This window comes from Salmo salar, chromosome 22, assembly GCF_965601325.2.
Source record: "Salmo salar chromosome 22, fSalSal1, whole genome shotgun sequence".
Lineage (NCBI taxonomy): Eukaryota > Metazoa > Chordata > Actinopteri > Salmoniformes > Salmonidae > Salmo > Salmo salar.
Window position 1 is genome coordinate 34,483,112 of NC_138312.1, and position 25,317 is coordinate 34,508,428.

At 42.3% G+C, this 25,317-nt stretch overlaps 2 protein-coding genes across 6 annotated transcripts in view; one reads left to right on the top strand and one right to left on the bottom strand.

The window, feature by feature from the left end:
* Positions 1-2,640: 2,640 nt before the first annotated feature.
* dtx3l (deltex-3-like) lies at positions 2,641-10,846 on the top strand. Of its 3 annotated transcripts, XM_014166988.3 has the most exons (10): positions 2,641-2,733; positions 3,161-3,247; positions 5,828-5,896; positions 6,223-6,276; positions 6,505-6,651; positions 6,949-7,189; positions 7,438-7,610; positions 7,730-9,253; positions 9,399-9,616; positions 9,871-10,846. In XM_014166988.3, exons 2-10 carry the CDS (start codon positions 3,206-3,208, stop codon positions 9,938-9,940), a joined length of 2,538 nt encoding a protein of 845 aa, XP_014022463.3. In that variant the 5' UTR covers positions 2,641-2,733; positions 3,161-3,205; the 3' UTR covers positions 9,941-10,846.
* LOC106583141 (low-density lipoprotein receptor-related protein 1) overlaps positions 10,584-25,317 on the bottom strand; it is a 217,786-nt gene continuing 203,052 nt past the window's right edge. For 2 of the 3 annotated variants that reach the window (XM_082967520.1, XM_045705049.2), the window contains exons 76-89: positions 24,942-25,120; positions 24,604-24,710; positions 24,234-24,353; positions 23,852-24,028; positions 23,440-23,580; positions 23,123-23,296; positions 21,121-21,282; positions 15,088-15,271; positions 14,915-15,016; positions 14,740-14,813; positions 14,489-14,582; positions 13,559-13,597; positions 12,502-12,646; positions 10,584-12,356 (exon numbers count right to left, since the gene is read on the bottom strand). In XM_082967520.1, coding sequence (XP_082823646.1) covers positions 12,219-12,356; positions 12,502-12,646; positions 13,559-13,597; positions 14,489-14,582; positions 14,740-14,813; positions 14,915-15,016; positions 15,088-15,271; positions 21,121-21,282; positions 23,123-23,296; positions 23,440-23,580; positions 23,852-24,028; positions 24,234-24,353; positions 24,604-24,710; positions 24,942-25,120 — 1,836 coding nt within the window. In that variant the 3' untranslated portion in view covers positions 10,584-12,218. The remainder of the gene's footprint in view (positions 12,357-12,501; positions 12,647-13,558; positions 13,598-14,488; positions 14,583-14,739; positions 14,814-14,914; positions 15,017-15,087; positions 15,272-21,120; positions 21,283-23,122; positions 23,297-23,439; positions 23,581-23,851; positions 24,029-24,233; positions 24,354-24,603; positions 24,711-24,941; positions 25,121-25,317) is intronic. The other variant, XM_082967521.1, reaches the window with a different exon arrangement.

The window sequence follows — 25,317 nt, forward strand, 5'->3', positions numbered from 1 at the left end:
GTGTGCAAATGTAGTAAGATTAGGGAGGTAAGGCAATAAATAGGCCATAGTGGCGAAATAATTACAATTTAGCATTAACACTGGAGTGATAGATGTGCAGATGATGATGTGCAAATAGAGATACTGTGGTGCAAAAGAGCAACAAAAAAATAACATGGGGATAAGGTAGTTGGCTGGGCTATTTACAGATGGGATATGTACAGGTGCAGTGATCGGTAAGCTGCTCTGACAGCTGATGCTTATAGTTAGTGAGGGAGATATAAGACTCCAGCTTCAGTGATTTTTGCAATTCGTTCCAGTCATTGGCAGCAGAGAACTGGAAGGAAAGGCGGCCAAAGTTGGTGTTGGCTTTGGGGATGACCAGTGAAATATACCTGCTGGAGCAGGTGGGTGTTGCTATGGTGACCAGTGAGCTGAGATAAGGTGGGACTTTACCTAGCAAAGACTTATAGATGACCTGGAGCCAGTGGGTTTGGCGACGGATATGTAGCGAGGGCCAACCAACAAGAGCATACAGGTCGCAGTGGTGGGTAGTATATGGGGCTTTAGTGACAAAACAGATGGCACTGTGATAGACTACATCCAATATGCTGAGTAGAGTGTTGGAGGCTATTTTGTAAATTACATCGGTGAAGTCAAGGATCGGTAGGATAGTCAGTTTTACGAGGGTATGTTTGGCAGCATGAGTGAAGGAGGCTTGGTTGCGAAATAGGAAGCCGATTCTAGATTTTATTTTGGATTGGAGATGTTTAATGTGAGTCTGGAAGGAGAGTTTACAGTCTAACCAGACACCTAGGTATTTGTAGTTTGTAGATCCCATAGGGCGGCGCACAATTAGCCCAGCGTTGTCCGGTTTAGGGTTTTGCCGGGGTAGGCCGTCATTGTAAATAAGAATGTGTTCTTAACTAACTTGGCTAGTTATTATAAAGGTTACATTAAAAAAAATGAGGAGAACAGAAATAACAACACATTAAACAGATTTCAGTTGTTTATTGGTAACAAAGGTTGCTATACAGGTAAATAATGAGTGTGGTTGTGTATGTCAGGTTGACATTGAAGTTCATATCCAAGTAAAGGGGGATGTCGTGTATTGATGTGATGTACTGATATATGACGTCACCACATCAGTAAAAGGAATATGTGGCTTTTTACACGGACAGTCATGGAGTAAAAACATGTTGAATTTTACCCCCGAGTCTGGTTGATTCAATTCAGTATAATATCCTAACTTAGCCCACATAGTAAGTATAGGATTGAACAGCTGCTACTAGCTGGCTAATTCATTCACATCAGTCGAGTGGGCTGAAACATGAACTAACGTTACATGTCAGTTACACTACCAGCTCAGCACTGGGAATAAACCAGCATTTCAAAGGACCCCTCATAGGTCCGCGGACAGAGCTCAGTTTTTATGTCATAAATAATTATTGATGTAGTTTAGGCTCATCAGAAATGTCCAGATCCTGAAATAGGAAAAACTAGAAACTGTTCTCCATGGGTCATGTGTAGATCCTAGCTTATGACGTGATTTTCAACAGACTGTGGCTGCCTGCCCATGATTAAATGCCTCAATAAATGGAATATCGAATGACATTCATGCTTTCCTGTAAAATCGAGTGGTTATGTTGTCTAAGCTCGTAGGTACTCAAGCTTGTGTTGATCAGTTGTATGTTATTGAGCCTATCCACAATTATATAGACTACAGGTTAAAGTGCTTAAGGTTGTAAAAGTTGTGGAAGTGTCTGTCTCACTACCCTAGGCCACTACAGTGACCGTCAATCATCAAATCATTAGAATGAAAAAAAATGTGTTTATTCGATGACATATGTAAGATCAAAAACATTAAGAAAAAAACATTATCATTTCTGTGTTGTCAGGAAGCCACGACTATTAATTGGCCAAAACTTATGGTGCACGAATTGAACCAGAACGGATAATTAAAAACACATTTGAATAATGAAATCATTATTTCGTTTCTCGTTATTTAATATGACCTTCAGACAATGAAAAAATAAACGTTTGTTGTTTGATTTCAGATTCAATCAAATAAATGAGCAACGACCCTTTGCTCGTTTTTTAAAATCTTGTCATCTAATAGGAAATATTGGCCAGAAAGTACACGGACCCGATTAGATGCAATCTCTCTTTGGCAGGGGTAGACTATTTGGACTAGTCCGCCTACAACAGATTAATTGAAAGAGTCATTAATGGTTTACTCAATATATTTACCTTTAAAAAACGATAATTGAATTTTGTTTGGGAGTTGGATTGTGAGAATAAAGGCTAGACCTACATACAGTATTTTCTGGTTTTTATGTACCGTCTATGTGGATTGTGGTTAATTTGGTCCATCCATCCGGATACAGTACAGTGAGTAATAATTTTAGCAAATTAAACCCTACAGTGGGCCATAGGCTACAATAGCTGTGATACTCCCCCTCTTTTGACAGAAAGTGCCTCTAGCCAGCTATAGTGTTGCATTCTTGAATCATCGTTACTTTCGTTTTCGCTTCCACTGTTTGAATGTTAAATGATGAGACGGAGGCATTGATGGGAGTAACCAGTCTATTGCAATACATCCGGGTATTTCAAGTACACCGGTAAAAACACTGGCGCTGCAGTAATTAACATTTACCAACAGATGGCATCACTGTGCCATCTTACACCCATAACATCCACGTCTATAAATTAGATGACATTAAAAACTGAGACAGAGACAGCTGTACACGCCTGGTATGTAACCTAGACAATATTTTAGCAAAACTTCGGGCACACCTGGCACCGAAAACTATTTAATAAACTATTGTATAGCCGTAATATTGAAATAGGAAATATGCATAGAAAATTACAAGTTCATAATGTTTTATTTTTTAATCAATTGAATAATCTAAAAGAACAATGTATTATTCTCGATGTGTATTATGTTTTAATCTAAAACTACACGCGTTATATTCTAACTAGGCCTATTCATTCGGATTTAGTAGCCTCGAGTTTTGTAGGCTACTAAATCGACATAGGCTATCGTCAACCTTGGGCTGTGTTGCAACTTGGGAAACGAAAGTGATACTATTTTCTGTGGCGTCGCGCAGTTGGCCCAAAACGGCCAAGATTTTCGTATTGATGATATTCATCCAACGAATAAGGTATATTTCCTGTGTAGGACACACGGAGTTTGACTGGGTGAAGCAAGAAGACTGAAATCTACATGGCAGAAAATGACGTCGACATGGTGGAAGTGGGTGATAATGTGAGTAGGCTGGTTTGAGGACAAATGCATGAGTACCTTTTTAATATTGCAGCGACCAAAAGCAACACCCAGCGAACCTCGTTAGGAGGTTCAGATCTCTTGGCCTAACCATTAACATGCTGACCACATCTCTCGTCCATGTTGATTTTGTCCGCCTACTAGACACGAACTCTGAACCAACTATATTCATTTGGGGACAGGTCAAAAGGCATTAAACATTTATGCCAATTTAGCCGGCTAGCTTGCAAATTTTCCCTGGGATATAAACATTGGGTTGTTATTTTACCTGAAATGCACAAGGTCCTCTACTCTGACAATTAATCCACAGATAAAATGGTAACAGTTCGTTTATAGTAATATCTCCTCCTTCAGGCTACTTCTTTGAACTTTATATGGCGGTTGGCAACCAACTTTAAGGTGCATTACCACCACCACCACCAACTGGACTGTGGACCTCAGTTCACCTATCAATCACCCACATAGGTATATGCTCCTAAAAACTGATGGGAGAGGTGGGACTTGCAGCATGTCAAGCTTCACAAGTAAAACCAAGTTCTATTGTAGCGCCTGGCTACACTGATGCTCAATGACACACACGAGCAATGTGGGTGCAATGATTGAATAACATGTATGTGTACATTTATTATGCAACGCGTGCGGTGTGGTCAGTATGTAAGGTGTTGGGTTAGGGTCCCGGTCAGGGCTACTTCCAAATTCATTACATTGGTGTCAGATGTGGGGTTGGGTGGCGCGTGAGGGACTTAGTAAAGTAAAACGTGCGGAGGCGCTCTCCCGAAGGAAGGGGGGTAGTGTATAGCCCAACACCTAGCAACCTGGTCAAGAGGTTTGGATCTCTTGGAGAGTAACTGTGTTGGGTTGACAGTCACTGGACCCGGGTTCCTGGAATATGAATTCACTACAATATTCATACATTAACTTATTTTTAGTCAAACAGCAGCTTGTTTGATATAATGGGAATATTATTTTGGATATTGAACAGCAGTAATAGATAAGTTGTTTGACTAGTTCTCCAATTCTAACAGAGTTTTTAATTAAATGTATCATTTTAGTAGACACTCTTATCCAGAGCAATTTAGGGTTAAGTGCCTTGCTCAAAAGCACATCGACAGATTTTTCATCTAGTCGGCTCATGGATTCAAGCCATCTGTTACTGTCCCAATGCTCTCAACCACTAGGCTACCTTCCACCTTTTAATCTTAAAGGACAAAGGGAACTAACTACCTCTTACTTTCTTCACAGATAATTGTCTGTTAACCTCTTTGCATCTCTTTCAAGACATTTGCAACATTCGAGACAGTAAATTCTCCTGATACTGGGAGCAGTGACTCTGCCTGAGAGCACCAATCATGGCAATTCCCAAGGGCAGGTTTATACCATAAGTACTGTATCAAACGATACAGCTGGGATAGCCAGGGATATACTTAAGCAATAAGGCCTGAGGGGGTGTGGTGTATTGCCATTATATACTAAACAAAAATATAAACACAGCATACAACAATTTTACTGAGTTGCAGTTCATATAAGGAAATCAGTCAATTGAAATTAATTAGGCCCTAATCTATGGATTTCAAATGTCTGGGCAGGGGCGCAGCCATAGGCCTATCCACTTCGGAGCCCCACAAAAGGGCTTTATTAGAGTCAGAAATACTCCTCAGTTTCATCAGCTGTCTGGTCTCAGACGATCCCGCAGGTGAAGAAGACAGATATGGAGGTCCTGGTCTGGCGACAGAGGCAGCTTATGGTAGAGAAATTAACAAATTCGCTGGCAACAGCTCTGGTGGGCATACCCGCAGTTAGCATACCAATTGCACGCTCCCTCAAAACTTGCCACATCTGTGGGATTGTGTTGTGACAAACCTGCACATTTTAGACTGGCCTTTTGTCCCCAACACAAGGTGCACCTGTGATCATGCTGTTTAATAAGCTTCTTGATATGCCAGACCTGTCAGGTGGATGGAGTATCTTGGCAAAGGAAAAATGTCACTAACAGATATGTAAACAAATTTGTGCAAAACATTTGAGAGAAATAAGCTTTTTGTTCATATGGAACATGTCATGTTTTTTTCAGCTCATGAAACATGGGACCAAAACTTTACATTTTGCTTTTATATTTTTGTTCAGTATACCATGGCTAAGAGCTGTTATTAAAGGCTCTGCATGGTCAATCCGATGTCTGCAGTGGCCGTACAGCATTTACCACAATACAGCCTCTACAGAAGTCAGGGCATTCATACTTCTTGTGCTGCTCAGAGCAGAGTTGTTGTAAAGGTAGTGGTCAAGGAAGTGAGTTCGTGTTTATGCAGGACCTCCCGCTCCCACCTACCGTCAACCAATCATGTCTATACGGAGCCCTCCACCTTCTTTAAAAATTAATGTAAATATAAAGCTGTTCATGAGAGGGCATACTTAAAAATTACATATGTGGAACTAGACGAACCAAACAACAGTAGTTTGCTTGTGTTCGAATTAGATTATATGAGAACCACATTTCTTCAGGAACAAAAATTGCATTGTATGTGAAAACCTACAACCCGTACACATCTTGCTCTCCTCTTGCAGTCTGACCCAGCCTTGGCTGCCAGTAGAGCACTGCACCATCCACAATGGGCATCTCCGAGCCCCCATGGGGTAGGTATTGTTTTTCTTATGTGGAATGATTGAAGATATTAACCCTCTCCTCTCTCAGACCTATTCTTCAGGAACAAGTGGGGAGCCAGTGATGGTAACACAGCCACATTCATGTCACACCCAAAGTACTGTTTTTACTGATGATCAGCAAAAGGTAATGAGTAAAGTGTAATTATGATCATGTCAACTAGTCTGACTCAGGCCTGAGAAAGCAGGTGATCTTATCGTTATCATACCTGCTTGCATAGACTATCCCATGCTGTTTCATGAAGTTGCCAAAACTAATCGCAATTAAAGTTAGGATAAGATCAACGTTATTCTTTCAGGACCTGTATTTGACAGATGATGAATCTGAAGGAGGACTGGATACACCACCCCAGGTTAAGACCACAAGTTGACAATATATTTTTAAATATCTGAATGACATGTAAGACGTTATATAGTATGTAAAGTACATGTTAAAGAATAATCGTTTTTTCTAAAGCTCTGATGACAGAAGTAACTATCAGAGCTATGCTTCTACAGCTCACCTTTTATGACTTTATAGTCCAAATGGAGTTGAAATTGATTGTTAGGTCAAAATCATATTGAATCTCTTATTTTTTCAGGTCACAGATCTGTATTGGTCAAAGGAGGAGATTGAGGGAAATGAGATGAATGTGTATCCTGCTGGAGGAGCTACTGGCTCTAATAAAGACAGACAATCACAGAGAGATCAGCATTCTCCCATCAACTCCCAAAGGACTCAACATGTGGTAATTCTATCCAACAAATCACAGGATTTTCTACATTTCACATACGATAAAATGTTCTATTTCAATCAGCCTACTGTTTAGAACGCAAGTATGGGTATTTGGACACGGACAGTGTTCCTGTTATTGCCCTGAAAATGAAAAAATAAAAATAGATAAATAAAAATCGGGCTCTGATTTGTACTCGAGGAGCAAAATGAGATTATCCGGTATGAATTTCAATTACTAAACTACAGGTCCTCTAGGACTGAATAAGCTGTTGCGCCAACAACCATATTTATGCTCAGACATTTTTTTCAGGATCTGAATCAAGCTAAGGTTGAAGAGAGAAAGCAGACATCAGCATCTCCAGATGAGGCTACAGTCTACATCACTGTGAAGTGGCCTAGGGAAAACCTTCCATCAAAATGGGAATCTACACTAGAGAAAACTCTCCAGTCATGGCTCAATAAAGACTTTGGTGATAAGACTACAGATTGTACCGTGAAAGGTCTTTATTACAATGGGTCATGGGCTGAGGTCAAGATAACTCCCTCAACAGGTGAGAATGATGAAGTCAAAAATACCTAGTACCCATTTTAAATGTTGAGGATAAACAAGCCATGGTGGTGCTGCTAAGAAGAAAATATTCACATCAACAGTACATTATTAATGTGTTCTCAAATGCATGCTTTTATCTGGGAACTAATATTTTATTAGATAGGTCAGCATGTTTGATTTGGTTACAGTTATTCTTTTATCTTAAATCCTTAATGTTAATGTTAATATATTAATCTGCCCTATTTGAAGATCTAAAAGTACTTCTGAATCAGAGGGAAACACAGATGACCTTCAAAGACCAGGCCAAGACAACCGCTACAGTGCAGTTTCACAAGACTGCACCGTCTACACCCCGGAACCAATCAGACTGTAAACGTAGCTCAATGGATGGCTCTCCTCCAAAGTCACACACTCCACAGGATGTAATTGGCTTTGCTTTTGTAAATGTTTGATTATTTGATTGCATTTTCAAATCAACTATAATATAAAAAGTATAGATGTAAGATATCTAAATCTTTTTAATATTATATTTTCCCACTAGGTCAAACTCCCAATAACTGTAAATACTATCATTGACCTCAGTGGCATCACACATGAAGCACAGGTTGCCCTTCAGACCAGGTTCAGTCAGTACCGCACTTATCACTCACTGACCTTTACTGGGAACTTTGATGAAGTGGAGAAGTTCCACAGAGAGGTGAACAAGGTCATCAAGGAAGCTGAGGCTGGGCCAGCAGGTGATTGGAATGGTTTAGCAGCGACACCAAGCATGACTCACAAGGGAATGAACACCCATGAAGCCCCTGGGCAAAAGGAAATGAGCTTTCCAGTCCCACTGACCTTCTTTGGGTACATGAACCAGGCCTACCAGAAGGAGATGAAGGACATAGAGAAAAGAAATGGAGTGAAAATCAATGCAGATGTGAAGGTGTCTGTCAAAGAAGATTCAGAGAAAACAGGCAGAGATTTTCTGATGTCCGAAGCCTACCAGGAGTTAATTGACCTCTTCCAGAAGCATGCAGGTGATTTTGACAGCATCTCCGTACATTTGCCACACATGAATCCAGAAGACCTCCAGAATACGCTGAAGAACATCCAGAATGAGGAGTCCAGGCTGGTGCTGAACGTGTCCGCCAACAGTTGCAATGTGTTTGGGCTGAAGCAGAGCATGGTAGCAGTCGGGAAGGCTTTCGGGGTGGGCCACAGCTCCACAGTGAAGACCTTCGAAATGGATCACAGCTCCACAGATAAGGCCTTTGGATCTGGAAGGAGATCTACAGAGATTCCACTTGAGATCAAAGACCTACTGGTGTCAAGTGGGCTGTCCATGGACCCAGCCCACTGGGAGCTGATTAAAAAAATATTTCCTGAAAAAATAACAGCAATCCAAAATAAATTTGGAGTAGTTTTCATGAATAATCCCTCTCAGGGGAAGGTCAGAGTGACAACCAGACCTATCAAGTCCCAACACACTGCCTCTCTGGAAAGCCACGCCATCAGAGCTTTCATGCACCTCTACCAGAAGGTTGCCACGTCAACAATGAGCTGCTACCTGCTAGACACTACCCAGGCAGGGACCGTGGGGGATATGCTGGAGAAGATCCGCTCTCGACACCAATGTGTTGGGGCAGGAGAAAACTACGGTCCCTGGAGGCTGATCGGCCTACCGGAGCATTTAGGCCCTGCTGTCAAAGAGCTCGAAGAGAAGCTGGGTGGGCCTGTGTTTAAAGAGGAAGACAAGCAGAGGATTGTGTATCCTGAAGACTTCAACACTGGAGCAGCTGAGGTGGGAGCAACTGGAGAAGCGACATGCCCCATATGCATGGATATATTTATCAACAAGGAGAAGTTGTCGTGCACCCATGAGTTTTGTAAAGAGTGTCTGAGGCTGTCAGTGGAAACCTTGGGCCCCTGCTGTCCTGTGTGTAAGGATGTGTACGGGAAGGTGGAGGGAGACCAGCCCGATGGAACAATGACACACACCATTTCTTCCACCAACCTACCTGGATTCACTCAATGTGGCATGATAGTTATCAACTATGATATTCCAGATGGAAAACAGACGGTAAAAGCCTCAGGTTCTTCATTATACTGTAAATGTAAAAGTTGACAATACATTATTATCTCCCAATTTCCACTACAGTGTTTTATATTAACACAGCCATTTGTTGCCATTGCTATTAGTTTTTGTTTACATTGTCTGTTTTCAGAAGAAACATCCCAACCCTGGAAAGCATTTCTATGGGACCAAAAGAAGCGCTTATCTACCCAATAACATTGAGGGGAATGAGGTGCTAAAGCTGCTGAAGAAAGCATTTAATCAGAGGCTGATTTTCACAGTTGGGATCTCCAGAACCACTGGGACAGAGAACATAGTGACCTGGAACGACATTCACCACAAAACCTACATCGGAGGAGGGGCACAAAAGTACACCATCTAAGACTATAGATATGAATAAACTTCTGTATGCCTCTAGTGACTAACACAGTTAACATTTTCTTATGTCATGTAGAAATGTTTTTTCTATATTTTGCATTGACTTAATTCAGGTTAAGTGTCTACTACTACCTTGCCTGGGGGAACAACATTGATCCCTCATGAGATTTGAACCAGATGCAAGCTCAGAAATAATTGGAGAATTTGTTTAATTCAAAGTTTTGTGTGCTTTGTGTTTCCCACAGTTACGGCTATCCTGACCCTGGCTACCTGAGCAGAGTGAAGGATGAGCTGAAAGCCAGAGGCATCAAATGAAGACATTTTTGGAAATAGAACAGAAGACTAGTTCAGTTGAGATTCAAAGCTGCATACTTTAAAATTAAAACAGAGGGGAAAGCTATACTATGGATTCAAGATGTTTGTTGATTGTTTGCCATATCACTGTTCCCTCTCTGGGTTGTGACAATACAAGAGTCTTTTGGTGTCCGGGACCTTTTTGGTCAAGATTCTTTGTTTTATGAAGCCATTTGTCTAAACAAATGTCAACTTTCGGGGGATTTAGTTTTGATTGGTATACTGGTAGTTATTTTATTATAGATGCTTGGATCTAGGCTAACGTGTGAGCTATGACAATATATCTTGAATGATTAGAAATATGTAACATTAATCTTGTTTGATTATCATGTCAGTGCTTTTAAACAGAATGGTAACATTCAGATTTAAAATCAACCTCAACATATTAGAATTACCAGGTGATCTCATTATTAGATCCACTTGCTCACTTAAGGCCCAATACACGTGTTCTTGTGTAATGAAAATAAAACGTTCATTTAAGACTGATCTCATATTAATTGTTGTAAACTCTAGTCCAGCTAGATATTAAAACACATCCACAGAAGTGACCAAACTGCGATACCAACAATGTAATGACGACATAAAAGAACACAAATCCAGTTGATTGTTTTTAAAATTGTATTCATAACAATCTGTTATTTAGCTTGTAAAGTACTCTACCAAAAACATATATTCTCTTTCCAGAATAAAGTTTGAGCCTCCATGCATTTTGTACTATAAAAGCTATGTGTAATTTCTCATAAAACAAGGACTAATCAAAAGCAACTTAAATCCAAGAACGCATGTATGAACTTGTATCTCCTTTCAATTAAATAACATGCAACCGCATAAATAAAAAATAACACTTGCTGACAGGTAAGCAAAATACGGATTTGTTATTCTTGTTACTTGAATATTTGTTTGCCTTTTCTCACATGCATTAAAATATGGCTGATCACCTGACAGAAGCAGCATTTTGGGACAGTGGCTGAGCTTAAAGACTCGTCAAGGCAACCAAAACGGCAGCGTTAGCAGCAGGGTACAGAAGACAGAGATGATCAGAAACGGCTAAAGGAAGAACAGTGGAGGGAAATGCTACGTGACAGTCAAAAAGAAAGAAAAATTGATGCCCTTCAGAGGGAGCTGTTACAAAACCATTAAAGCAAAAAACTAATTTTCTCAGGTTAGAAGGATTCATCTTTACTGAAGTCTGACAGGGCCAGGTGGACAGTCAAGCCCTTACATTAGACCAAACGTTATCCCATCTCCTTTCTCTGTCCATCCACACAGCTGTAACTAAGACACTTGTAATCTGACACCACAGTCCACTGAAGGGGTGCAGATTGGTAATGTTCTTCTCAGCGAAGGTGTCACACATTTTCTCACAGTAGCTCTGGTCCGTCCCATCGTTAGTATGCTCTGACCTGCCGTGACATGGGCACTGGGCACACCCACAACCCACTATATGGAAGCATTCCCAAGCCTGGAATCTTCAACATCGTCATAATCATCACATCTCACCAGTAATCAGTCAGTCACTCATCCTCAGTCGCTTCAACAACACTTTGATTACGCTATTTTAACATCACATGAGCCCTACACACCTTAAGGATAGAAACAAACATATTTACCTGCGTTACATCTTACGGTATATACACCGTAAAACCTTGTCTGTGCAAGAAAGAAAACAATTTCATGAACATAGTTTTCTGAGAAAATAATACGGAAATAAGTTGCCATCCGGTATTGACATTTTACACGTGCTGTACACAAATCGTACTCTATTATTCCTGTCTTACACACTCCTGCAGACAAAACTGTCATCAAGACAACATTGGTACTGACTTACAGAACTGAGTTCGCCTTCCCCTGCTCAAAATTAGCACAAACAAAATTAAATAGAACAATGTTTTTTTCTTTATACAATTCATACAAAACAAAATAAATTGTTCCAATGATGATGTTTTTCTTCTTCTAATAGTTTTTTTCCATTTCCTTGTGCACAGAGGTAGTGGCTATTTAGGTAAAGGGACAAAAATACTAAATTAAAAAATATCTTCTAAAAAATGTTTCTGTTCATTTTTGACCAGAGGAATCGTAAAAGAACAAAATATAATACTGCAACCACATACAAAAAGGTCCATTTTTGTACAATTTATACAGTGTGCACGCTTTTTCTGTTGATTTTCTTTCCCTTTTTTCTTTCAAAGGCAAAAAGAGTGGTGTGTTTGGAATGTTACGCCCCAGGCTAATGGACAGTTTATGCTAGTGGGTCCACCAGGGGCTCCTCATCCCCCCGTGACAGAAGCTCCTTCTCATCCGTGCTGGCCAGGGAGTTGTGGCTGTTGTGGGCTCCCATGTACAGGGTGGCGTACACTGGGTTGGTGAAGTTGGTGGGCTGGGAAGAGACCAGGGAGGACCATTAGATCATGTGTTTGTATGTTGCCTCATTTGTATCCAGGATGTGTGTGTTTGCTTGTGCAGGTATGTGTGACATGGTGCAAGTGTCTGTGTGTGCTTGCTTGTATTACTTTGTGTTTTACCTTGTCTGGGTCCAGTGTGAAGTCTGAGTCTAGAAGATCCCCAGCATCATCGTCTGGCTCACCCTCGTAGATCTTGTACGCTGGGTTTCCTATCTCTACGTTCATGGCCCCGTTAGTCATCCTCTGGTGCTGGAAGCCCTTGGCCCTGCAGATACAGAGGTGAAAGGACATGATCCCTTAGACACGGACGGGTCCTGAGAGCGTCCACACAGCGCGGGCAGCGACATAGCCACATCACGGGGGTCAGGGCTCACATCACTGTCACGGTAACCCAGGAAGCCTGGACCGAAAGCCACAGCCCAGGCAACAACGCAAATTCAGCATTCACCTAGCTAGTATATACTACAGGACACACTGGTCCTGGAGAGGGGTATGTAACAGTACCAAGTAAGCCAACATTACACACACACCCTGTGTAAGTGGTACTACTGAATGCCTACTTCAAAGACACAAGCAAGGTCAAATCTATCGATGTTTGAAAATCTATAGACATCTTGGACAGAAATCCACGTTGTCAGTTTGGAGCATTACCATATTGGTTCAAACCATGGACTTGAAGAATGGAGATAAGTAAGAAATCAACCAACTACCATTGTAAATGCTGGATTTTTCATGTTGCATTTTCCAAATCCTGGCTTGGAACATCGCAGTCAGAGCGTCCTCTCTCTCAGTATGATAAATACAGTAGCATTCTACACAACCCAATACAGTACAGCATGGTGGAGAACAGCATGGGGTCCATTAAGACATCCTGGGGCCATAGACTGATCCATTTCACAACCTCTTCAATAGATCACCACCTGTTACACCCCTAGAAGTACAGTAGGGGTTTTGGAGAGGGTAGACCAGTCCTGAACAGGTATTTAGATCAGGAGAGGGAGGGGCAAGCTGAACTAGAGGGTCATGACCCCTTAAGCACAACAGAGAATGAGAGCGACATTAACCACAGGACTATACACTGCGCAGCAAAAGAGACTGATGAAGAGAGAGAGAGAGAGATGGATGGGATGCCATATTGAGTGAGAGAGGATGGATAGCGTAACGTGGCAACCGTTACCGCGAGGGTCTGGAGAAGGACTTGCCCGGCCTGCCAGACCTGAGGGACAGAAGAGACGCAGTTACTCACAGCAGAGAGGGGTGGGTGACCACATTTAAAATACTCAAATGCGGGACAACGGGATGATTTTGCGGTACAGTGTAGCCTACATGTTCTTGGCAGCGCTCCAAGCGAGCTAATTGAAGTGCACAAGCCTACTCTTTTGCCGAGCAAGCACCTTATTTGGTGATGCAGAAACGAGAGACCACGTGTGTGGCTGTTTTATAAGAATCTGGGAATATTTGGCCAAGTAAACATTTGTGGTTGGTCTCAGGGAATGTAAAACAGTTCGGAAGGGAGACTTTTAAAAACGGGATTGAGTGAAGTACCAGCAAATATGTTGAATGAGCAACTAATGAGCTTTACAAGTTTGATGAAATTACCTTATCTTTCAGTCTAATACGGCTATTTACGTCTCGTCTTGTGCAGCCAGAATATTCAATCTCGTCAACAATTGGAGAAGTGTGTAACATCACCAGTACCACATACTTATGAGATAGATTATATATATATATATATATATAATCTATCTATCTTGTTATTAGCGCAATGTGACTGCAAAAGAGACAGATTGGAATGTCAATTCTCAAATGAATAGGAAGTCTGACTTAAATACAGTACAAATCTAACTTTTTTGTGTAAAGTAGTGGTGTTTTAAATTGTTAATAAAATATGGGACATGATTGTTTGGTTGTCGGACGCACAATCCGGGACATGTGGTCACCTTAGGAGAGAGCGAGGGAGGGAGGAGAGAGAGAGTGCAGAGACCATAAGAAGAAGCATTAAAGACAGCCTGAGAAGAAAAGAGAGCTTGATGGGGGTTAAGGTAGATTTTGTCCCAGTGTTCCACTAGTGCCCCGGTGTTGTATTGTTTAGTGTAGCGTTCCTCACCCACTCATCCTCCTCCTGTACCAGAACACAGCTCCTCCCACCAACATAACCAACAACAGCAGCATCAACAGTGGGATCACTATGGAGGCAGTACCTGCACATGGACACACAGAAACAGTATACATACACAGTTGGGCAGGAGACTTCAGGTAGCGTCAAGTCGATGTGCAGCCACAATAATATGTGTAAAATGTAGAGCAGCAGATCTTCTTTTTGCAAACCTTCAGAAAAGTTGAGGACAGTTTACTTACGTCCACCAGACTCTGAGGAGTCTACACTAGAGGCCACCACCTCACAGCGATGCCCCACCCAGCCTACAGAACACCTGGGGGGAGAGAGATAGACAGACATGTAACCGCACAGTAACCAGAGGTACTATAATATAAGTATGTGAGAGAGTGCGAGATAGAAAGAGAGAGAACTTACTTGCACTCTGGTAGGTGTGTGCGTGGGTTGACAGAGCACTGTCCATTAGCACAGTATTCATCACATGTGTAGCAGCTGGGCTGGACTCTGCCATTTGTGCAGCTACAGGACACACATAGGTAACAATAGGTTAGGAGGACGTGTGTGTTTGTGAGTGTGAGTGTGACACTTACATGCAGGTGACCTCTCCTGTGGGCTGGAAGGAGTTGGTGGGGATACACTTGCCGTCGCGGCAGTAGTGACACTTGTCCACCTCACAGGTGCTGCCGCTGAACTGGGGTAGACAGCGACACTGGCGCGCCCCGCTGGCACTCTGCAGACAAGTGCCTCCGTTCAGACAGTGGCCCTCGCAGCTACCTACTCACACACACACACACACACATACATGAGAGACAACTATCCGTCTGAGTATAGTGAGAGCAAGGAGTCTTGAGGTGGATATCAAAAGAGTGCCAAGCAGTTAACATTTTGTAGTCCTCCACTACTCTAACTCAGTAGTGTTTGAGTATTATACTGCCAGCTGGTGGCAGTAGAGAGACAGTTTTAAATGTTTTGTGTATTAGGAGCCCGAATTAGCTGTTACACATGCAGCAGCTATTCTTTGTGGGGTCCATGCAAAACATAAAATACATTAACATTTCAGTCATTTAGCAGATGTTCTTATCCAGAGAAATTTACAGTTAGTGCATTCATCTTAAAAGTCCTAAAAAAATGCTCACCTACCCCTAATCATGAAGTAGGATTAAATGCCCACACCAGCTAAAATCATCCCCTTTTTCAGCTGAAAGATGATGCCCATAGCTTACCCTTGATATTGCACAACGATTTAAGTCAATAAATCATCGTTTTAGTCTATGTGTAATATATTGGGTCTATGCCTTGTGTTTCATTATAAGATTAATTAAATTGATATCTGACGAGGGATGGCTTTAGTTCATTTGGAACCACCTGCAAAACATGTACATGTGCGGGCTCATTACTTCCTGTTTACAACCTGGTACTACTGCTTACTGCTGTCTGTAATGCACTTAGTTCGATCTGAAGCTGTTGAATGAGCTGACGGTGAAATGGTGAGTAAGAAAATAGCTAATATTATTATGAACTAATGTCATTCACTTGGCTATAGTAAGCAGCCCGGCAAGGCACATGTTAACCGAACAATGTATCATCACCTAGCTAACATTAGTGACATCAAAAGTGGATGAAGACGTGGAGAGGTGAAATGTCAACACGGCTGTGATACATCGTCGTTTCTGGAGACGTTATGCACGGCAGCGCTAAAGTAGCAGCAAGAGTTGGCCTATGGGTCACTAACTATATATAAGTTTGGCTTGCTAGTTAGCTGTAGTATAGGTGACTGTGCGGTGAAGTTCCTTCAGGAAGTATTCATACCCCTGGACGTATTCCACATTTTGTTTTGTTAAAGTCCAAATTGATTTGTTTTACCCATTTACACACGCCATAATGACAAAGTGAAAACATGTTTTTAGAAATTTTAGCAAATGCATTAAATGAAATACAGAAATACCTAATTTACATAAGTATTCACACCCCTGAGTCAATACATGTTAGAATCACCTTTGGCAGCGATTACAGCTGAGAGTCTCTGGGTAAGTCTCTGAGCTTTGTACACCTGGATTGTACAAGATTCTCTGGTCTGATGAAACCAAGATTGAACTCTTTGGCCTGAATGCCAAGCGTCACGTCTGGAGGAAAACTGATACCATCCCTTCGGTGAAGCATAGTGGTGGCAGCATCATGCTGTGGGGATGTTTTTTAGCGGCAGGCACTGGAAGACTAGTCAGGATGGAGGCAAAGATTAACTGAGCAAAGTACAGAGATCCTTAATGAAAACCTGCTACAGAGCGCTCAGGACCTCAGACTGGGGCGAAGGTTCACCTTCCAACAGGACAATGACCCTAAGCACACAGCCAAGACAACGCAGGAGTGGCTTCGGGACAAGTCTTTGAGTGGTCCAGCCACAGAGCAGACTTGAACCCGATCGAACATCTCTGGAGAGACCTGAAAATAGCTGTGCAGTAACGCTCCCCATCCAACCTGACAGAGCTTGAGAGGATCTTCAGAGAAGAATGGGAGAAACTCCTCAAATACAGGTTTGGCAAGCTTGTAGCGTCATGCCCAAGAAGACTCGAGGCTGTAATCGCTGCCAAAGGTGCTTCAACAAAGTACTGAGTAAAGGGTCTGAATACTTATGTAAATGTGATATTTCCGTTTATTTTTTTAAACCTGTAGAAATATATATCATTTTTTTCACTAAAGTATTGCACTGTCCCTTTACTAGCATCTCCGCTTTGGCAAAAAAAAGGTAGTTGTATAATTAAAAAGAGTATCTTGCAGGATTCAGTCGTTGGAATTTTAAGAGTTGTTGCCCTGTCCCTTTCTCTGCGATTGTCATTCTAATGGAATCCACAAACAACAAAACCCTGTTCTGAAACATTTACATCAAAAATTGCAACGTTATGGGCAAAGACCCAAAACATCCACATCAAATTTCATATTTTTCTTGATCAAATAACATAGAAAACAACCACTTTTTGCCTACAGGTTTGTTCCTGTAGAGTATGAAGAAAAACAATGCACAATACAGTAATTGAGTACATTGAGACATCAAGTGGTTTGTGATGATGTGGCTCAGTTGGTAGAGCATGGTGCTTGCAACGCTAAGGTTATGGGGGACCAGTACGAAAAAGTATGAAAATGTATGCACTCACTACTGTATATTGCTATGGATAAGTGCATCTACTAAAATGTAAAAGGAATGAATAGGCCATTTCAGTTTTAACATAGAAATAAGTTGCATTTGCAAAGTATTTCAAGAAACTAGAAAACATATCAAGCCAGTATTTTAATATAAGTATTATCAGATTGACAGTTTTGTACAGATAATTATCGGACTCAAGTTACAAATGATGGTAAACACTCAAATAGAAATACATTTAGTTAAACCATTTTCACAAAAGTAGTGCATTGATCCTTTACTAGTCCTGTATTAGCGGACCAATATAGACAGAGGTCTGTAGCACGGCATTTTTTGATTTTATTCCTGCATCACCTGCTAATTTCTTGTTGTTTATGTCCCTTTTGTTTATTGTCTATTTAACTTGCTATGGCAATGTAAACATATGTTTCCCATGCCAATAAAGCCCTTTGAATTGAATGGATGGTCCTCTGCCTTGTCCAAGCTAGCTGTGCTGTGCTTCGTAAATTAGCGATTAGCAAAGCTACCCTGACTTTTTAGTGTGTTTACAATTCGCGGAATATGATGGTATGGGCCGTGCACACAGAGGAAGGTGGAGATGTGCATGCCCGATGAATCAATATTTAAGGAGCCATACGTTGCTGTTCGGAGGGTGGAACCAAACAGCAATTGCGCACTAAGACAGGAATTAAGTTGAAATAGTGATGGCAATTTCCTCTGAGAGGTCCTTTAAAACAAAGACCCATTTTTATTATCAAAACCTGCAATGAGTTTGTAGTTGAGGGAGGGTATTTTCTTGCTCCCCATGTCACCGAAAATCTAATAGTGTTTGAAAATAACTGTTTTAAAAATGTAACGTTTGATGCCATCGGGTGTAACTAACTGTATATTGTTTTATAAAAAAAATGAAATGCTAACAGTTAGACAAGAACAGCACAAGACAATATTCAATAAAAAAAGATAAGACAGCGAGACAGACAGCGAGATAGCTGATCCTCAGCACAGGGGCCCCTCAGGGGTGCGTGCTAGGTCCCTCCTGTACTCCCTGTTCACCCATGACTGCACGGCCATGCACGATTCCAACACCATCACCAAGTTTGCCGATGACACAACAGTGGAAGGCCTGATCACCGACAATGATGAGACAGCCTATAGGGAGGTCAGAGACCTGACCATGTGGTGCAAGGACAACAACCTCTCCCTCAACGTGATCAAGACAAAGGAGAGGATTGTGGACTACAGGGAAAAGGAGGACCGAGCACGCCTACCTTTCTCATCGATGGGGCTGTAGTGGATTAGGTTGAGAGCTTCAAGTTCCTTGGCGTCCACATCACCAACAAACTAACACGGTCCAACCAAGACAGTCGTGAAGAGGGCACGACAAAACTTATTCCCCCTTAGGAGACTGAAAAGATTTGTCATCGGTCCTCAGATCCTCAAAAGGATCTACAGCTACACCATGAGAGCATCCTGACGGGTTACATCACTGCCTGGTATGGCAACTGCTTGGCCTCCGACCGCAAGGCAGAGTAGAGGTCGACCGATTAATCGGACTGGCCGATTAATTAGGGCCGATTTCAGGTTTTCATAACAATCGGTAATCGGCATTTTTGGACACCGATCATGGCCGATTACATTGCACTCCACGAGGAGACTGCGTGGCAGGCTGACTACCTGTTATGCGAGTGCAGCAAGGAGCCAAGGTAAGGTGCTAGCTAGCATTAAACGTATCTTATAAAAAACTATCAATCTTAACATAATCACTAGTTAACTACACATGGTTGATGATATTACTAGTTTATCTAGCTTGTCCTGCGTTGCATATAATCAATGCGGTGCCTGTTAATTTATCATTGAATCACAGCCTACTTCGCCAAACGGGTGACTTAACAAGCGCATTCGCAAAAAAAGCACTGTCGTTGCACCAACGTGTACCTAACCATAAACATCAAAGCCTTTCTTAAAATCAATACACAAGTATATATTTTTAAACCTGCATATTTAGTTAATATTGCCTGCTAACATGAATTTCTGGCTCGTTGCGAACTAATTTGCCAGAATTTTACGTAATTATGACATAACTTTGAAGGTTGTGCAACGCAACGGCAATATTTAGACTTATGGATGCCACCCATTAGATAAAATACGGAACGGTTCCGTATTTCACTGAAAGAATAAACGTTTTGTTTTCGAAATGATAGTTTCCGGATTTTACCATATTAATGACCTAAGGCTCGTATTTCTGCGTGCTTATTATATTATAGTTAAGTCTATGATTTGATAGAACAGTCTGAGCGGTGGTGGGCAGCAGCAGGCTTGTAAGCATTCATTCAAACAGCACTTTCCTGCGTTTGCCAGCAACTCTTTGCTGTTTATGACTTCAAGCCTATCAACTCCCGAGATTAGGCTGGCAATACTAAAGTACCAATTAGAACATCCAATAGTCAAATGTATACGAAATAGAAATGGTATAGAGAGAAATAGTCCTATAATAACTACAACCTAAAACTTCTAACCTGGGAATATTGAAGACTCATGTTAAAAGGAACCACCAGCTTTCATATGTTATCATGTTCTGAGCAAGGAACTTAAACGTTAGCTTTTTTACATGGCACATATTGCACTTTTACTTTCTTCTACAACACTTTGTTTTGTCATTATTTAAACCAAATTGAACACGTTTCATTATTTACTGGAGACTAAATTGATTTTATTGATGTATTATATTAAGTTAAAATAAAAGTGTTCATTGAGTATTGTTGTAATTGTCATTATTACAAATATATACATATAAAAATCGGCCGATTAATCGGTAGCGGGTTTTTTTTTTTGGTCCTCCAAGAATCGGTATTGGCGTTGAAAAATCATAATCGGTCGACCTCTACTACAGAGGGTAGTGCGTACGGCCCAGTACATCACTGGGGTCAAGCTTCCTGCCATCCAGAACCTCTATACCAGGCGGTGTCAGAGGAAGGCCCAAAAAATTGTCAGACTCCAGCCACCCTAGTCATAGACTGTTCTCTCTGCTATCGCACGGCAAGCGGTATCAGTGCGCCAAGTCTAGATCCAAGAGGCTTTTAAACAGCTTCTACCCCCAAGCCAAAAGACTCCTGAACATCTATTCAAATGGCTACCAAGACTATATGCATTGCCCCTCCCCCTTTTACGCTGCTGCTACTCTGTGTATTATCTATGCATAGGTCACTTTAACTCTACCTACATGTACATATTACCTCAATTACCTCGACTAACCGGTGCCCCCGCACATTGACTCTGTACCAGTACCCCCTGTATATAGCCTCGCTATTGATATTTTACTGCTGCTCTTTAATTATTTGTTACTTTTATAACTTATTTTTGGGGGGTATTTTTCATAAAACTGCATTGTTGGTTAAGGGCTTGTAAGTAAGCATTTCACTGAAACGTCTACACCTGTTGTATTCGGCACATGTGACTAATGCAATTTGATTTGATCTGACAGACTCACGGTACTGGCACTGGTCTCCCAGGAAGTCAGCAGGGCATCGGCAGGTGGGCTGGTTGCCAGCGTTGACCGTGCAGTTCCCTCCATTTTGACAGTAGTTCTTACAGGTGTGTAGGTTACAGTTGGGACCAGTGAACCCTGTCAGACAGCGACACGTAGGGGAGCCTGAGGAGGGAGAGACAGATGGTCAGACCGAGATGGACAGGACGAGAGAGGAAGTGGAGAGAGAAACTCGGGAGACTTGGCCTCTAACATCAAACTACCGTCAGGACTGCTCATTGAGGGTAAAGTCCTTGACTCAATACACGGCTGTCTAGTTGTATTATTATTATTATTATTATTATTATTATTATTATTATTATATATGTCTCACTGTTCCTGGCTTAATAATGGTCTATTCTAACTCCTCTCAAACAGCCTCCTGTCAGGGTAGTGGTTTTCTGTAGCTCAGTTGGTAGAACATGGTGCTTGCAACGCCAGGATAGTGGGTTTGATTTCCAGGACCACCTACACTTAAAATGTATGCACGCATTACTGTAAGTCGCTATGGAGAAAATCATCTGCTAAGTGGCATATACAGTGCATTTGGAAAGTATTCAGAACCCTTTACTTTTTCCACATTTTCTTACGTTACAGCGTTATTCTAAAATTGATTTAATTTTTTTTGCCCCTGAATCTACACACAATACCCAATATGACAGAGCAAAAACAGGTTTTTAGATTTTTTGCAAATGTATAAAAATAAGAAAAACTGAAATATCACATCTACATAAGTATTCAGACCCTTTACTCAGTACTTTGTTGAAGCACCTTTGGCAGCAATTACAACCGAGTCTTCTTGGATATGATGCTACAAGCTTGGCACACCTGTATTTGGGGAGTTTCTCCCATTCTTCTCTGCAGATCCTCTCAATCTCTGTCAGGTTGGATGGGGAGCGTTGCTGCACAGCTATTTTCAGGTCTCTCCAGAGATGTTCGATCGGGTTCAAGTCAGGGCTCTGGCTGGGCCACTCAAGGACATTCAGAGACTTGTCCCGAAGCCACTCCTGCGTTGTCTTGGCTGTGTGCTTAGGGTCATTGTCTTGTTGGAAGGTGAACCTTCGCCCCAGTCTGAGGTCCTAAGCGCTCTGTAGCAGGTTTTCATCAAGGATCTCTCTGTACTTTGCTCCGTTCATCTTTCCCTCGATCCTGACTCCCAGTCCCTGCTGCTGAAAAACATCCCCACAGCACGATGCTGCCACCACCATGATTCACCGTAGGGATGGTGCCAGGTTTCCTCCAGACGTGACGATTGGCATTCAGGCCAAAGAGTTCAATCTTGGTTTCATCAGACCAGAGAATCTTGTTTCTCATAGTCAGAGTCTTTTAGGTGCCTTTCGGCAAACTCTAAGCGCGCTGTCATTGCTCAGTTTGGTCAGGCGGCCAGTTCTAGGAAGAGTCTTGGTTGTTCCAAACGTCTTCCTTTTAAGAATGATGGAGGCCACTGTGTTCTTGGGGTCCTTCAATACTGCAGAAATGTTTTGGTACCCTTCCCCAGATCTGTGCCTCGACACAATCCAGTCTTGGAGCTCTACGGAGAATTCCTTTGACCTCATGGCTTGGTTTTTGCTCTGACATGCACTGTCAACAGTGGGACTTTATCTAGACAGGTGTGTGCCTTTCCAAATCATGTCCAATCAATTGAATTTAGCCCAGGTGGACTCCAAGGATGATCAATGGAAACAGGATGCACCTGAGCTCAATTTCGAGTCTCATAGCAAGAGGTCTGAACACTTATGTAAATAAGGTATATGTTTTTTTATTTAAAAAAAAAAAAACTGTTTTCACTTTGTCATTATGGGGTATTGTGTGTCGATTGATGGAGAAAAAAATGATTTAATCCATTTGAGAATAAGGTCGTAACGTAACAAAATGTGGAAAAAGTCAAGGGTTCTGAATACTTTCTGAAGGCACTGTATATTTACTCTGTATATACTCTGTGTATATACTGTATATAGTGTACTACCTGTAGGAGAGGCTGTACAGGTGCCTCTGTTCTGGCAGTAGTCCCTGCACTGGTCTACCTCACACTTGTCTCCTCCAAAATTGGGCTGGCAGCGACACTTGGGCTGCTTCCTGGCATTGAGGAAACAACTGCCTCCGTTCAGACACTGGACATTACATGTACTACTGGGAGGAGCTGGGGGAGGAGAGGAGAGATGGGGTGAGTGTGTGTATAATTACAGGCAGAGATGAGTGTGGATGTATGAGTGTGTGTACTCAGACAATGCAATACATGTTGAATATAACAGTGTAGGTATAAGGGTGTTAGTGTATACTCACAAATAGGGGAGAGTGTAGGAGTAGAGAGCTCCACACAGGTGCCGTTGTCCAGAGTGTGTCCGTTGGGACAGGTACAGACTGGACCACTGGGGCTCAGCAAACACAACCACTCACACTTCTTCCTGTCACATGGGTTGGCCACTGACAGACAGACAGAGGCACACATTAACCAAGTGATACTGTAAGACTATCCATCTCTACATCATCTGTATCTGATACCAAACACCTATGTATAACTTGAGATCCTTGCAAGCCAGTCAGTTACATTGAGAGAGCAGTTGGATATTAAAGTCTACTAGCAGTATAAAGGGACTGTGAAAGTCAATGCACCAGTATGCATCTACAGTTTATGTATTTCTTAGTGAAGAATATGCATGCATCATGTCCAGTTTGGCCGGCGATGTCCACTCACTCTCTGGCTGTTTGTTGCGGTGGTAGAGCACAATGTCTGTGGCGTGGTTCATTCCTGTGGTCAGGTCCTCCATGAGGCCTTTGCCATACTTGTTGACCCGGAACACAAAGTTGTTGATGTAGGTGACGCCATAGATGTAGTCCTCAAACACGTCAATACTGAACGGGTGGTGGAGCTCTGGAACAAACAAGACCGAACACCACAGCTCAGACCAACTCTTTACCACTTAGATATACTATACACTATGCTAAAATACATGATTTTTCACTTGCTGACGATATCTGCATTTTTTTATTGTTCCGATGTCAGGAGAAGACTTCACATCCACAAATGGGCCCACTTATCTAGATCTTCAGACCCAGACCAGAGCAGGTCACTCAACTGTTCTTTATGCTGGTCACAGCCACCACCGGGTCGCTGCCATTCAATCTCACACTGCCTATCACTGACAGCTTAGCATCGGCCCAGTATAGACGCTCGTTGAAGTAATCCACCGCCAGGCCTGGAGAAAGGGGGAGAGAGAGGGAGGAAGGGGAGAGAGGGAGGAGGGGGAAGGAGGGAGGAGAAAGGGGGAAGGAGGAAGGGGAGAGAGAGGGATGGAGCAGGGAGAGTGAGAGCAGTCATTGAGACATGTCAGTTGAGGCTAAGCCTATTGAGGGAAACAAAGCTCAATACAACACATCCACTAATTTGTGGAAGGATGGAGCTGTCAATCAGCCTGTAAAATGTGTGCGTATTTGTGTGCGTGTTACCTGTGGGCCACTGGATGTTGTCCTGTACCAGTGTCTCTCTCATGGTTCCGTCCATGGCAGCAGTCTCAATCTTGGGGTGGTTTCCCCAGTCAGCCCAGTACATGGTCCTTACGGGTAGACAGGGTCAACAACCGGTTAAATAAATATCTACTTGATGTACAATTGATTTGTCACTGTAAAACTGTTTCTAGCTTGAATTATCATTTAAATACAGTATCAGAATAAAGATGTGTTTGAGTACTCAGGAATTCTCTTCCAGATCCATCCATTTCCACACTCCAGACTGCTCTCCTACCCCCACTGTCCTCCCCTCCTCTCCTCTCCTCAGGCAGACTCACCCTCTCTGGGGGTCCACTACGATGGCATAGGGCTCGTCGATCATGCCGGATACGAGGGTCTTGCGGTGTTGGCCTGATATCTGGGCCACCTCGATCACATCCCGGCCAGAGTCTGTCCAGTAGATGTTCCCTGCCACCCAGTCCACAGCGATGCCACGGGGCATCTTCAGACCGGGGATCTGAACACAAGGAGAGGGGGAGAATGCGGAGTTAAATCATTGTGTGACACAGGGCATGGCACACAAGCAGTCAGACAGAAACAGGGATACAAATGCACACACACACTTACTTTTAAAAACCCAGTTAGGCTACAACTGATATCTGAGCTGAGCAAACACACACATGCGCACACACACACACACACACACACGCGCAC

Excerpts from the sequence above, each read along its gene's own strand:
- dtx3l (XM_014166988.3), top strand. The coding sequence starts at position 3,206 with ATGGCAGAAAATGACGTCGACATGGTGGAAGTGGGTGATAAT. Across the intron at positions 5,897-6,222 it reads CATCTCCGAGCCCCCATGGG|GACCTGTATTTGACAGATGA; the intron begins GTAGGTATTGTT and ends TTATTCTTTCAG. Across the intron at positions 7,611-7,729 it reads AGTCACACACTCCACAGGAT|GTCAAACTCCCAATAACTGT; the intron begins GTAATTGGCTTT and ends TTTTCCCACTAG.